General features: G+C 34.7%; 1 protein-coding gene across 2 annotated transcripts in view; it reads left to right on the top strand.

Annotated features, from left to right (window-relative positions):
* The window catches only part of TRDN (triadin), a 306,860-nt gene extending 293,061 nt beyond the window's left edge, over positions 1-13,799 (top strand). For both annotated transcript variants that reach the window (XM_054697795.1, XM_054697794.1), the window contains 3 exons: positions 3,665-3,706; positions 5,427-5,465; positions 8,251-13,799. In XM_054697795.1, coding sequence (XP_054553770.1) covers positions 3,665-3,706; positions 5,427-5,465; positions 8,251-8,390 — 221 coding nt within the window. In that variant the 3' untranslated portion in view covers positions 8,391-13,799. The remainder of the gene's footprint in view (positions 1-3,664; positions 3,707-5,426; positions 5,466-8,250) is intronic.
* Positions 13,800-16,225: the final 2,426 nt, after the last annotated feature.

Genomic DNA, 16,225 nt, shown 5'->3' with positions numbered 1-16,225 from the left:
ACAGGAGAGATCTGCTGCGCCATGTAGGATTGAACCCATGTGGGAGGGGATTGGTAGGAGACATGGCAGAAGTGTGATTGTAAAAGAAAGTGGAGTAAAAGTGCCTCACTGTGTGGAGGGGATTGAACCAGCGCTGCAGAGGCTGCGGACAGCTTCACAGTGCTGATGCTCAACCTCCTGCACCACCACAGAGGCCCCACCATTGATTCTTAAGATGTCTTTTAAAAAATGTAAACTTTAGAATGTCACATTCTATCAACTGTCTACACATAATTCAGCAAATCAATTGAGAATATAATTTGAACTTTTTGGATGTCTTCAGACACAAAGAGATACAGTGAATTACATAAGGAGGAAGGAGGCAGAATACACAAAACCATGCTAAGTTACTTTTGTGTCTGTGCCTAAGGATTCAGATGTTTACTTAGGAGTATTTCTTGAAAGTGCACAAATCAGAATAGATTGCTTGTTGAAATAAACATGCAGTAACTGTTGGCACACACACATGTATTATTTAAGCAGTTCTTATTTATTTATCATGGTTGCTAAGAGTACACAGAACAGATCAGGCACTACACAGGAAATTTTATGTTTAAAAATAAGAAAAATAAAATTAACAATTTGTGCTATCAATGTGGATTCTTTAAAATTTTCCTTCTTTCCAAGGCACATCTGTTTTAATTCTTTTCATTCTTTTACCCAACACTCCCTCCCCAGTTTCAGATGAAGAAGCATTTTTCTTGCCAATTTATGTTTTCCTTGATTCCATCTCTTCTCCCCTATGGCTTGCTTCCTCAATGATGCATCTCCAGCTCTCTAAGAAATACTCCTCTCCCTCTGCCTGCAAGCTATTCTCTTGTATAAGATTTCCTTGTCACTTATGCAGTCTGAGTTGCTGCACTTTTACTCCACTTTCTTTTACAATCACACTTCTGCCATGTCTCCTACCAATTCCCCAACACATTTTCAGGTTTTAACTCTATGTAACCTAAACATTCCCTGATACTATGTTCAAAGACTCAATTAAGGCTCAGTTTCTCTGAATTGAGAATCTGAATCCTTTTGCTCATGTTTTAATCATATTTTTCAAAGTAAATCTAAAATATTATTTCTCTCGGGTCTCCCCGGTGGCGCAGGAGTTGAGCGCTGGGTTGCGAAGCTGCCCGCAGCCTCTGCAGCGCTGGTTCAATCCCTGGCTGCCAGGCAAGGGTCTCACATGGCGCTCAGACCTCTCCTGCTGCCCACTGCTCCCCTCAGCAGTGTACTTCGTCACTCTGCCTGTACTGCTCCCGCTCTGGTTCTGACGAAATTCTCTCACCCTCCCGTGCTTCTGACTGTACCCAGTGCTTGTATAAATAAATAAATAACTCTTAAAAAAATAAGTAAATAAAAATAAATAACTAAAATAAAATATCATTTCTCTCTTGGGAAACACTGACTATGCCATTAACCGAAGACTGCTCAGTCTGATGTATAAGACCATCCATATAATGACTCTATCCAAACTTTCCAGAAGTTGACCTCCTGCCTGCTCAACATTCCTGGTGTTCCTTGAACACCTTCCACCCTTTTCTATCAAGGGCAGATAACAAAGGACTCTCTGCTGTATCTATTTTTTCTTCATGTATTTGCCTTCACTTTAAACTTGTCATGTTCTTTGGTCAACATATACATAGTGTATATGTTGTATACATAGTGTATTTCAAAGTATAACTTCCTTCATAAAATGTTTTCTTGGATGTCCCTGCCAAATGGACCAGTCACTCCTTAAAATTCCATTAACATGTAATGATTCTTCTTTTGTGGAAATCATTGTAACTTTCCAGAGTCAAGAATTTGTAGCATCCAAACTACTTCCCACTCAATGTATAAGTTATGAGTAAACAGATAATGTGTTATTCCTTTCTGTCTTCTAAGTAGAGACAATCATAGTAAATTATCCCCAGTACAGTAAATTTCTGTTGTTGGTAAGTTTCTTACATAGAAATTGTATCTCTAGAGCAACTGCCTTAGACTTGAGGTCTACCTTCTTGAGCTTTGTTCTCTTTCTGGTTAGCCAGAGCTATTGACATGTGACTCAGTTTTTGCCAATGTATATCACTTATAACTTATTCATGGTGGGTTAGAATACAGAATTTGAGAAACAGAAGATAATGTTTTTATTCTACTCATACTTATTTCTCCATGGGTAACAAATAGCTACAGAGAATAGCTGTATTAGATTTGAGCCTGTTATAATCTATAAAAGTAAAATGTGTAGTCCTTATGTATGAGGAACTTGCATCATTTTGTGAATATTCTTCATGAAGCTAGCAGATTATTACCACATAGCTAAACTATACTTATCATTTGCTCCTTTAAAAACTCTGACATAATTTTTAAAAAAGATTTATTTATTTATGCATATGAAAGCTGGGGTACAGGCCAGAGGTGTGTGGGGATGAGTATTCACCAGAGAGAGAGGGGGGAACAGAACAGGCAGATTGGCTGAACTACACCGCTGAGGGGAGCAGTGAGCAAGACAGAAGAGGTCTGCTGCACCATGTGGGTCACCTCCCTGGGTGGGTATCGAACTTATGCTGCAGTGGCTGCAGATTGCTTCAGAGTTCTGATGCTTAACCCCTTGCGCCACCAGAGAGGCTCCCCTCTGACATAATTTTTAAAGTACAGATAGTAAGTTATTTCAAAATATCAGGTAACCATTTATACCATTTTATAGTTATTAATCAGGCAGTTTAAGACCATGGACATTTGAAAACCAAAATTTAATTGAGTTAAATTTGTATATGATGTTTTTTAAAGAACTAATCAGCAACTTTATCATTTTACAATAAAAAGTACTGGTAATTTTCTTTCTTTTCTCCATGTTATTCTTTTACGTAATAACATGTCTTAAGGTCACTTTTCTTTCCAATAGAGAAAATTTGCATACTAACATATTTTTCTTCTTTACTATTTATCAGTGAACAAATGGTATACAAAATTTGAAGAAATAAAATCCACCCTCTCTCAGGTCATTACAAGTGCTAAAATGTTGACTTGAATATTTGAAGATTATTGGATTATATTGTTAAAATTATGCCTGACTTAGTAGTTCTTTCACATTTCCCTCTATGCATATTCATTAAGTTGAATGTACAAAACACCAAACAATTTTCATAGTTTACTTGAGAGTCATATTTTACATATTTGTGCTTTGGTAAAACTTTTAATTGTCTTTGTAAAAATATATGAGTAGATATTTTTCTCTGAGTCTCACTGTGATTTTTGAATTTATTTTCCTTGAATTTCTTTTTTCCAAAGGTGATAGTGGTTTTGAAAGGAGTTTTTGGCATCAGAGGAGGAGGCGCATTTTGGGGAGATTCACTCAAGTCCTCCTTTCCTTAATCAGCCTTTGCTGGACTGCTGAGCACAGACCTGACTTGGCATCTGTTTCTCTCTGCCTTCTCTCCAAGTCAGAGAAGTTGTCTGATTTGTCAGAAAGTTCTTGTTCCTAAGACACCAGATGTTGAGTTTATAGATTAAGAGATCCTGTGACTCTTAACATAATGCAATGCAGTGCAGTACAATGCAATACATCACAAGGACATTAAATACAATAATTAATCTTTGGGAAATATAGAAAATGGACCGTGGATTGATACATCCTTTCTTTATGCTCTAGGAGAAGATTTTGAAGGTGTACCAGCATCAATGAAAGCTAAAGGTGAGCTTATTATCTTTGGTTCATTTAATTGTTTTCTATCAATTTTGTAATGTTTTGACTGTTTTATTTAGCTATTCTTGATCTAGCCCTATTTTTCCTAAGCAATGTCTACATGGTAGACAATTTTTTAAACAAACAACTTTTTTACATTATTTGGAAAAATATTTATCTTCATATACTGAAGGCAGTAGTTTGATATTGATTTATTTACAAGTAATTATTAGATGCATTTATTGGCCAATCTGCTTACAAGAGTAGTATTTCAAAGTTATCATTTCACTGAGGATTAAAGGGGACATTATTTGACAGGAGGAAGAAAACATGGATGTTCAAAAATGAAAATGACATTTTTATTAAGAAAAATGAGGTAGCTTAGCTACACTAGCAGCAACAGCATATAGAAAGCAAGGGAGAGAGAAAGGGAGGGAGCATCAAACCTCAGGAAAATCTGCTGCAAACAGTTGCATGATCTTGAGCTATTCTTTCCAGGACTAAATTTCTTCATTTGTATTTTAAGAGTTTCAAATAAATTGATGAATTTTTTTCCCAATTGTGTTCCCAGGTTTTTAGGCTCCAAACATCTCTGTCAACACTAAGACTGTGCCTCAGAATTGTTTGTTTGTGCCATCAAAATAGAAGTTTTGTGGCAGTGCCCACAAAACTAATTGACAGTGAGGAGAATAGTGTTTTGAGAAAAGACATAAGAATAAGTACCTGAGTCTTGTGAAATGATTCACTCTGGTGTTAAGATATGTTTCTGAATACTGGCTTTAGAATTTTTATAATAATTGAACTCTTAAGAAGAATGATTTTCTTAATATGTTTCTGACTTCTCAAATTTATTTTAAAAATTAATCACATGAAAATGTTGTTAAAATGAAATAATACTGGGTGGGACCTAAGAATCTGCATTTATAACAATCTCTCAAATGATGCAGCAACTGCTGTTACTTGACTACAGTTTGAGTAAGATGGTCCTTGGATTCAATTAGAATTTGATGAAATCAACACATAGCTGTCAATGAAACACATGCACACACACAGATACATACACACATAAACTCGCACCTTTTAGCATTTCACTGTTTTATAGGAAACTCCCTGAAATTCCATCTATGCCACCAGTTAGGAACTTCTAACCTGGAGGAAAAGGTTCAGATGAATAGCTTCAAATTATCTATCACCAGATAGACTCATGGTGTTCATCACTATAGCAAAAGGTCCTTGAGTCAAATAAAAAAAGAAAGGACAGCAGACTGCCAGTTTGATGCTGTTCTTTAATGGCAAGAATGTTCACTAAAACCTGTGTCTCACAAATTTGATTAAATTTACCTTTATTAAAATGTTCATCTTCTATCCAGTCTCCACCCTCTACATATTATGACTCTGAACATTAAAAAACATCTTCTAATAAAGGAATGTGTGTTAGACAACCCTCAGCCATCAACACACAATATACCAGGACCAATGTTGCTATCTGAACATCGGCTAGCAGCATGCCACATTATTTTCTGACATTGGATTCTCTATTACTGGACCCTACCTGTTAAATATTATTGTCAAAGAATCACCAGAATCTGAATAGAAACCTAGAGTGTATTATAATTAGATAAAGTTTATTTCATATTGTACATCTGTTTGGGCCTTTTTAGACTCATCCATATTTGCATAATAGCTCTGAATGTACAAGATATTCACTTTCATATTTTGTATCCACTAGAAGTTGCTGAAGATGTATCTTCCACAAAGAAGCAAAAAAGTAAGTAATTAGAGAAAAACTGGTTAGTAATTCTCTACCAAAGATTACACATAAAAACTGAAACTTTAGGCATTCTTAAAACCAGTATTAGAAGAAAAACACTTTTAGTATAGACATGAAGAATAACATTAAAGTAAGTCATTTATATTTCAAAGAGAAGTTCATCACTTTTTGTGTATACCAAGTGGCATGTATTTGGAGGAATTACAAAGTAATGACTGAAATGGCATTTATTGCAAATCATTCTACGCAGCTCTAATCCTGAGCTCTCTAACTGAATCTATGTTTAAATGTGTGTTACTGTCTCTTTTATAATAGGACAGTTGAAGTGAAATGTCGAACTTTTTCAAAAAAAAATGTAGAGATAGGTCTAAGCAATTCAATTGCTAAGAAGCTGTCTTCTAAAATTGTCAGTTCTTTTTGATTTTTCTGAATATGTGACAGGCTCTTAATATTCAATCTTTGGTATCGTTGATTTTAGAATGTGATCAATATTCATATGCAGTTACAAAATTCAATATTCAAGATTCTCATTATTCCAGTACTTTAAAATTAGACATTTTTCTTTAGATAGTAAAGCAATGAAGTTTGGATTCACATGTGCATAAAAATCATTGCTGGACAGACTAAAGGGAACAGTTTGAAATAGGCGTAACTGAAGTTTGTTTCCCATAATGCTTTTAAAGCAAAAATAGATATTTATCAGAAATAATGTCAATGTTTTCTGGGTTCTGCAATACTTCATAAATGTATTTCTGCAAGGAAATTGCTCCAGTGCCTTCTCCAATAGCAAATGTCTCCTACTCTGCACTAGTGCTTGATTCAACAATGATTAAGTGCCTACTGTGTTTCAAGTCCTGCTTTAGATGATGGGATTACTGCCACAGATGAGAAAAATACTCATTGTAGCCCTTTATAAAACTTTTTATACCCATTGTAGGCTTTCATAAATATAGGGAAATAATCAGTCTTAATAATACTTCTAGATATTGTTGCAAAATCGATAAAGTCAATAGGAGCATGTTTTTTGATTTACACAAGACTTTTCTAGTCATGAACCTACTAGTAAAAATTTCTGACTGTCACATAAACACTTGAAATTTGGGGGAGTCACTATAGCAAACCATTATTTTCTTTGCTCACCTTAATATAAGATGTCCAATCTCCATGCTTCCAGAATTTTGGGGTCTGAATGTTTGCATTATAGTTTTATAGTCTGATATTCTCAAACCTCTTATATACATTTTAAAATCCATGAATATAATGTGTTTTTTTTAAATAGCTTATTAGACATTGAGCAAATAAATGGCAGAGAGATGTCCACATCTGGGAAGTTTCTGCAGGATGTTAGCTCGTCATTGATGGGTTCTTCTGCTTTCAGTACTGTTGTTGCCAATTCCCCTTAATGCAGGCCCATGTTTATTACCACCCCTCTCTGTAGCCTGTATAATCCCCATGTGCCCAGAATTTTGGGGGTTGAAATGGTTGTGTTATTGCCTCTCTTTGAGTTTATAACAATATATGAAATGATTCTGGATGAGATGAAGTGGAAAGGAGCAAAGCTAAATTCAAGATTTCTCCAAACTATTTTCATCACTGAAAACCCAGTAATTGAAGACAGCTGATATCCAGGTTTATGAAATCAGTATAACCCTGTTGCTGGCCTCTACTCCTTTTTACCCATGCACTGCTTTATTCCCCTTCACAAGCCCTTAGGCACATAGAGATTTGGTCATTCTCCCCATCTGGTGCATACCACTAGCTTCAATTCCAACTCTCTTTCCTCATACAGCAAATACTGGTTAATTGATAGAATGCAAATGGATAGGATAGAAAAATGAACAGTCAATAGGAGTGCTTGATTATGAAAAAACTTAAAATTCACCATCTCTTAGCAAAGCCGCTACCTGGGAACATAGGTGTACTGGGTCCAGAGCTCATATTGTGTCCACTGTCTACACTGCCTCCCCCAAGGCTGTAACTCCTTTCTCTGTTGCTTTCTGTTCCAACCACAAAGTGGTGACCTGGAAGCCCTGCCTCAGAGAGTAACTGTGGCATCAAGGGCGTGCTTGCTTCTAGAGTAAGGGCAAATGGACCACTTCAAACTTCAGGAAACACAGACTCCCTGTGGTATTAATAAAAAAGTTACTTTGCATATTGATAAATCTATGTTTTGAGACCTGATACTATATAACAGATTTTCTAAAGCTGTGTATATCAATACAGTTCCATGAGTTAAGCACTTTAAATTTCTATGCAAGGCTATTTTAAAATATCATTTATTACAAATCTTATTATGTACTAGGAAGGATTTTAAATGCTTCACATATTTCAATTTGTTTTTTTTAAGATTTATTTATTTATGCATACAAGAACTGGGGTGCAGGCCAGAGGTGCAGTGGGTGAGAGGATTCACCAGAGACAGAGCGGTGGACAGAACAGGCAGACTGACTGAAATACACTGCTGAGGGGAGCAGCAGGCAAGACAGGAGAGGTCTGCTGCGCCCTGTGGCTAGTTCCCAGGCCAGCCAGGTTTGGATTCTTGCTACAGAGGTTGCACACAGCTTCATAGTACTGTGCTAAACCCCTTACACCACCAGAGAGGCCCTTAATTTGTTTATTTTCCACAACATTTCTATGAGGGTATTGTCCTGATTTTTCACATGAGGAATCTTGCCGCAGAGCCCATGTCTATATCTGCTCTACAGGCCTCCTCACTGCCCTTTACTTCTGTCCCCACTCATATTCTGTATGTTTCAACTAACCATCATGTTCTATTCCCTAGACCCCATCAGCTTCTTCCAATGTGTCTACTTGGATGGCTACAACGGCTATGGATTTCAGTTCCCTGTCAGTCCTGCCCAGCGCCCTGGAGAGACCTCTGGCCAACATGGTTCTCCCACTGAAAAGCAACAAGGACAATAGACGCACACATGGCCCTGATGAATCCTTTAAGACTATGAAAATAGGCCATGAAAATCATGTATTTCAGGAAATTTCTTTGAAATTATTTTCTCTCCTGCCTGGTATAGCAAGAAAAGGTGGGCAGAGGGATGGAATGATAAACAGACATGTGGAAGGGTCTGGTGCTCAAGGACCTGTTCCTCATGTTTGTTGGGCATGGCTGCTTACATTTCCCTATTTCCACTCACTATAGGGTCGTGAACAAATTGAAGTTTGCTCCATAATGGTCTTTTAAATGTAATTGACAGAAATTCCAAAATGAATTCCTGGCTTCAGTTGCATATTTATTTTTAAATAAAAACACAGATGATGCTTTCAGCTTAAAGGATAGAGGAGTTTATGTAAAAGCTACTCTTCTGCATCGTGTGGCTATCTAAATTCCATCTAACCACTGAGTCAATGCTTAATAGTTTAATTCTACTTATGTCTATTTCTATCTGAATTATGACTATGCTCTAAGAATGGGCAACAACCACACCAAAGAATGCTTTATGTTCCTTGTAATCCTCCTAGAGTCCAAAATATCTCTGGACTTTAGACAGTACAACATGGAATAGAAATGTTTGATTGATCTTATCTCTAAGATCTGTCTTGAATTACAATGAGGACATTCACTCTAGTGGAAACACACCATCCAATTAGACATGTTTGGTGAATCATTTGTTTGATTATAAGCAAATGAGATGTAGAATATTCAGATTTCTCCAGACTCTGACATAATGAAAATGTCACCTGGGTGAAATTTTAGATCAGTCACTAAATTTGGGTGGCAGATGCAAAAATATTTTCCTATCTTATTAAGAGAATTGTTCCTTGAAGTTAAATATATTTTTGTCTTATAAGGGTAAAATATGAATGCTATCAAAGTTAAAGACATTTTGACCATACGTGCTTCATGAGATGTCTTACTTGTGTTTTTGGTAATTGGTTATCAGTACCAATGAAAAGAATATTTTTTAACTTACTTAATGATGCATCACTGGGAATGACTGTTATGGTTTTTTCCTCCTTGAGTCTCTGAGTGATGTAAACATTTGTGTTCTTTACTGCATTTTTATCAAGTCTCAAAGTCATGCCACTGTGACTTTTATCATGTTTACAGTTGCAACTCAACTTATGACAGATTAACTCAGGAAATAAATTGAATTATCCTTTCTGGCATTATAATTATCTTCAGCACTGTCTGACAGCCAGAGTCCATATTAACCAAGTTATTTATTTCCAAGGACTGCAACTAAGTTCATTAGGTCCAAAATATAGAAGATTGTTTTACTAAAAATAAAAAATCACAAGACTAGAACAATAGTAATGTTCATTTTTAATCATGAATTTTCAGTGACTTGTTAAAGAAGTTGGCCTTGGCCAAATGCTGACAGACCTAACTGACATACAAAAGCCGACAATACAATGAACCAAAATTAATGATACTCCTTGTGGGGGGTGGGGGCTGAGAAGGGTGTAGCTGACCAGATGATGTTATCTTCTGAAGCCCCTCCAAGTGACAATGGAAACTTGTGGGCAGCAAAGTGAATAAAATTTATTTCACGACTGCCCCTCCAGCATGTACAATTTAATCAATGAAGGAATAAAGAGAAAATATGATTGTTTTTACATTTCATAGAACAGAATGGTTTATCCATTAATTCCTTCATTGAATGATTACTTATTAAGAACTTACTCTTTCTAGGGCCTGGTGTTTGGCACTGGACTGTAGAAGGAAAATATCAAAGGTAAACTCTATTCCCAGTCTCATTTCAACATAATGTGTGGCTGTGGAAAATTTCTAAAAACACTATGCTCTTTCCCCACGTATCACTAGGGATTTCAAGACAAACAACTTAATAATTCACGGAGGTACTATGGGGACTGACAAGATACCTTAATGTGAATATCACATTGAAATAAATTTCTGAAATAATACTTTTGGACATGGCACTAATTTTCCCTCTGAGTGCTTTTCTATATTATAATGTTCTTTCTTTCACTCTCATTATGAAAACTAATAAAAAGTAAAACATGATAATTTATTGTAATTAGAATTTAGACAAACCAATTATAGTGTAAACAACATTAATAAGAATTATGACGATTTATCTGCTTAGAGTTACAATAATGATAGTACTTTAAAAATATTAGCTAAACTCATCTGTCTGTATGTTTCATCAAATAAAGTATTCCTCGTCCTTTCAAGTTTGTGCTTTACATTGTAGAAAGAAAAGATAATTGGTTGGGTAAAATCTTTGTTTTTAATAGTTCACTCATAACTCAAGTCATATTCATCATGAATATGCAAACATTTAATAATTAACTCTCCATTTAGTCCAATTGGTAGAACTACCCATCCTAACCCTCTACTCTCCCCTATCCTTCATTTTTTTCTTACTAGATAATGGTCCATAGAAAATAAATGATTTTACCTGAGGTTTAGACTTATGTTTAGTTTTTATAAAGTCAGATAAATCACTGTTCGAATGGGATAGGTCTTTTTCAGGCAATTTCCATGAATAATACCTGTTTATTGATTCATTCTGGTATATTCCTATCAATCTCTTCCAAGAAATACTTTGGAAACTACATCTATGTGTTTGGGGATTCGGGTTATTTACTTGAGGTTTTTTGCTGGGAAAAAAAGTGAAGAGATAACAGATATTATTATAGATGGAAAACTCAGAGACCAGCTATCCCAACTAGCATGCACAGAAAATGAATTTATTTTCTACAGAAATGCATAAATTTGCCTAAAGTCACTAAGTGTATCAAAACCAGGCCTAGAATCATGGCAATATAGCAAATGCCCTTGACTACCTCCTCAGGGTGTCATTACAAACCTTGATTAATTTAGCCTGCATCTCAAAATTCATTTTTTTTAATTAACTCTATATGGAAAGCTTTGTTGTTGTTGTTTTTTCCTACAGGAGGTGTGATTATGACCTTAAAAGTAAGTCATAATCATTTGCTTTAGAAATAAAGGAAATAAATTTTAAGAGTTTAGGTCACAGGCTAGTTTGTAACAGTACTAGACTGGGAATTCAAATCTTCTCTTTCTAATGCAGTGCCCAGCACCTACCTGATGTGACTCCATCTGATGTTTTCACCATCATCAGCTTCCCTTTGTAAGCTGTAATTCATTAAGACTTGGAAATTCAGCACAGTCCTTCAGGAGCTAGCTTCCTAATGACACTTACTGCTCTGCTCCTTTGAGGACTGCAATACTGGTGTCTTGTAACTATCCCCCATTACTCATATATATCCATGCAACACTTAATATTCTTGTATATATGCTTTCCTTTGTTATAAAACTAAATGGCTTTATTTTCCTTTTTATTTAATTGAAATATCCTAAACATTTGTCCCAAATAAGAAAAAAGCAAAACAATTTTCTTTAAATTAATCACAACTCATTCAAAGACAAGGGTTAACGAAGTAAATTCTAAAACACTTGCAGACTTTAAAGGAAAGATCAGAGTCAACGATGAAACTGATTAATTTGTTACCATTTGAATCAACAAATTCAGTGAGAAACATATCATTGAAAAGTAGTAATAGCAAAGAAGGAAATTCTGTTTCCTGCAAAGTAGTGTTCTATCCGGACCACATCTCTTCACAAGATAGTCAATTTCCAAGTCAATGCCCCATATTAAACTGTTCACAAAAACTAACAGCTTACATTGAGTCAGTAGTGAGTGCTATTTTATTTTTTTCCTCACCACATTCAAAGCTCTCTTAAAAGGCTTAATAGGAGGTCAAGAGTATACCTCGATGGCACTAAGCAGAGTTGCCCAGCCAGATATGTTTTCAGAACAAGTATGTGGTGAAGAGCCCAATGATCTAGGGGTCCTCAAATCCCAAATCATGCTCTCTTTCTAGGAGTAACCCTGATCTTTTATCTCTTCTGTCCCACATTTCTTCCTCTCTAAATGAAAATAAAACTTCCTGCAGCACAGAGAGCTTGCCTTTCTTTGGGAAAACAATTTGTAAAGTGAAATTATTGTTAAGACCTTTCAAGTTCCCTTCTGCTTCTGTTATTTCATGGTCAAGATATGCTCTGCACTCAAGACCTAGTGTTACTAAACGGCATGAGCCAAAGCAGCAAATGGAAGTCAGACCTGCATGAGCCAAGCACAAAAATGGGAACATTGCCTCTAGCAAAAACAATTTTGCTTTTAAAAAAAAGTCGCTGCTTTTTGTCATTTTCATGCAGTTGCTATAAATCAATGACAGCAGAATATCCATCAAACCACTGAATCAGAACATACAGGGCTGTAAGATGTCTGTGGAAAAGTGCTACTCTGAATGGATGGCAGAGATGGAAGGAACATGAAGTGACATACCCCAAGATGCTGCTGAAGAGTTGAACATTCATTAAAATGTAGGGAGGCATTTCAGCAATGTAAATTAGTGAAAGCAGTGTCAAAACAAATACTAACAACCCAAAACATTTAGTGTAAATCTTTGCTTATGGAAGTTGCACACCTCCCTGCCACCTTCTCTCATGCAGAACTCAATAACAAATCATTTCTACATTTCTGAATACCCTATGCCATCACAAACAAAATTGGGATGGTCTGAATGGGAGGTGCAGTCAATGTAACAAAGAGCTATTTTCATCTATGGAACCTTTATGTATAAAAGATATTTTTAAAATTGGGAATTTATTAACCTTGTTCAAAGTCAGAATGGTATTAAAGGTATATGTGGATTGTGTCATTTCACCCTATCATTGTTGCTCAGTTCCCTACTTCCTGACATTAATTACAAGAATTATATGTATTTATCATATGTAAATGTAAAAAGAAACAAATGTATAGTCTCGTTTTCTTAATTTTTTTTTGACACAAATATTATGTACTACAAACATCTTCCTGTACCTGTCTTTCTTCACTTTTCAAGGTATCCCTCATTATTTGTTATACCAGGTCAGGGGAATTTGCCTATTGAATTAGCAGATACAGTAGATAGATAGATCTCTGCACACATCTCAAGTGTAGAATTAAATGCATCTATGAAACTAACACTTAAATCAAGATAAAGAGCATTGATAAAGAGTATTAACAACTTTCCCAGAAGCCTCATTCATGTTTCACCCCAACAGTACCCACTGGATAACTATTATTCAATGTTTATCACCAAAGAATTGTTTTGACTGCTCTGATATTCATATAAATGAATTCATGAATGGTTTATTTTTGTACCCAGTTTCCATTCTGTGTAATTAACACTACACATGTGAGTGTTATTTTGTTGCATATAGAAGTAGTTTGTTTTCATGGTCTTATAATATTCATGTACATGTATACAACAAAGAATTTCCTTACATATTCCACTGTGGGTGGAAATTTGGACTATCTCCGATTTTGTCTATTAAAAGAAGCACTGTTAAAACGTTTTTGATAGTTTATTTTACGGCATATATGTGTGAATGGATGGGTGATGGGCTTTATATCTCAGAGATTAATTGCTGACTTATAGAGTATGTGCATAATTCCAGACAATTTCCTAACTGGTAATAATTTACACTGCAGAAATTGTACAAAAGTTTTAGCTGCTTCAAATCCTTGTCAAGACTTGCTATTGTCAGTTTTGTTAATTTTAACTTCTAGTGGGTATGTAGTCATACATCATTATCTTTATAAATTGGATTTCTCTGATGACTAATGATGTTGAGACTTATATTTATTAGTCATTTGGATGTCATTTTTTATGTAAAGTCTGCTTAAGCTTTGTTAACTTTTGCTAATTGGATTTTTACTTTTTTTTAAAAAAAGGGAATTATCTACATATTAGCATTATAAATCTTTTATTCTTAAAATATAAATTTTATTTTCATTGCTATTTTACCTCTCAGATTTTTTTTCTTTCTTTTTTAAAAATTATGTTATTTTTTATTGAGGTAACATTGATTAACAACACTATGATTTAGGTGTTAATTTTTACATCTCAATTTTTACTAAGCTATCTATTAGAAACAGGTCTCTTCTCTGGGGGAATCTGTGAATTGGGGTTCTCTCTGGACACTGTGCTACAATAGGGTTTATTGCAAGAGTGTGTCTCTGTTTTCTCTCTCTCTCATCTGAAATGTAGGAGTTATGAACTAGGTTTTGGATTTTGGATTTCTCTTGGAGAGAGTTGCTCCATGGGAAACACTATCTTCCTGTGTCCTTAGGAAGAAAGAGTTTCAAGAACCTTCTATACTAGCATCTTGGTCTAGGAATCCTCTATTTCAGGAATTTTTGTATTTAAACTGTAAAAATATAGTCTACTCTTAATTTGTGTTTTTCTTAGTCATGATCTAGATGATTAGATTATTGATTTTCAACCTTTTTTCAATATTTGCCATTTTTTCAATTACTCAGATGATGGTTAACATATTTTAGCAATAAAGTCTTTTTTTATGAAATAATGTTACTGCATATTTCATAGACTACAGTGTAAACAGAATTTTTATATGCAGAGCATAACTTAAACCAAGCTAATACATAATTTTAGCCAAAACATAAGTGTTATATTTTGGATATGGAAAATAAGAAAATTTATGTGACTTGCTTTATTGTGATATTTGCTCATTGTGTGGGTCTAGAAATGAACTTTCTATACCTCTGAGGTATACCTGTATATGTAATTTTAATTTCACTCCAAGGATTGCTTTAAAATCCAGTGAATTTCATAAGGCATATTTTGTTTTTATGGGTCTCAAAATAATTTATTTCCTTTGAGGTTTTTCTTATATTTATAGGTTATTTAAAGCTTATCACTTAAACACATTTACAGTTTTTTTAAGGTTTGGTTTTGGTTTGATGTCTGACTATTTTGTTTCTAGAGAAACGACTGGTATGGTCTTTCTCTTTCTGCTTTATTTTGCTTAGCATTATCTCCTCCAGTTGCATCTAAGTTGTAACGAATGGCAAGAAATCATCTTTTTTTTAAATAGCTAAGTAGCTATTTGTTTATTATTTATTTTCTTTTTATTTATTATTTTAGTAGTTTTCAATGGATTTACACTAAATATCTTTGATTGATCATAGTTTTCCTTCAAAGAGTATTTTCCACTGTATGCCTAGGGACATACTTAAAATGGTATACTTAGAATTCCACATATTATTTTCCATCCCACATATTATATTATTTTTACTTGTTTTCCTTTACTTACATCCACTATACACAAAAATATTTGACAGCTTTCTTACTTGAAACAGTCATTTTCCAAAGAAATTAAAAAGAAAAAGTATACCGTATATTCATTTACCTTGGCTTTCTTTAAAAGTTTTTTAATTGTTCAATTTATTTTTATTGGATACACAATTCTGGACTGAAAGCTTTTGCATACTTATTCTTCTGTCTTTTAAAATTAATGAAAAGAAAACTGCCGTAATTCTTTTTTTTCCTCAATGAAATGTGACTTTTTTCTCTGGGTGCCTTTAAGATTTCCTCTTTACTGCTCGTTTCAACATTTGAATAATGTGTGTCCCAGGCATGTTTTTAGGTATTCATCTGCCTTGCCATTCTCTGAACTTTCTGAGTTGTGGTTTGATTATTTTGTAGTCTTTCATTATTTGTAATAATATGGTTTTAGCCACTGAAAGGGGAAAAAAAACAAAATAGCCAGTAAATACGGTAAGCAAGTCTGTTTTCCTTTGTAAACTACCCATGTAACCTATGTGAAAGTAACTGTATAAAAAGAAGTTTTTGTGTATACTCAGCGCCTCAGATTCTGGAGACCCCTCCAGTCTGGTGCCCGCTGGTGTGATAGGCAATAAACCTGTACCTGCTTGACCTTAGAGTGCAATTTGTCCTTTCTA

The sequence above is a fragment of the Talpa occidentalis genome, unplaced genomic scaffold (genome assembly GCF_014898055.3).
Source record: "Talpa occidentalis isolate TD23 unplaced genomic scaffold, MPIMG_talOcc4v2.1 talOcc4.2, whole genome shotgun sequence".
Taxonomy (NCBI): Eukaryota; Metazoa; Chordata; class Mammalia; order Eulipotyphla; family Talpidae; genus Talpa; species Talpa occidentalis.
This window is presented reverse-complemented; position numbering and strand designations above follow the sequence as displayed.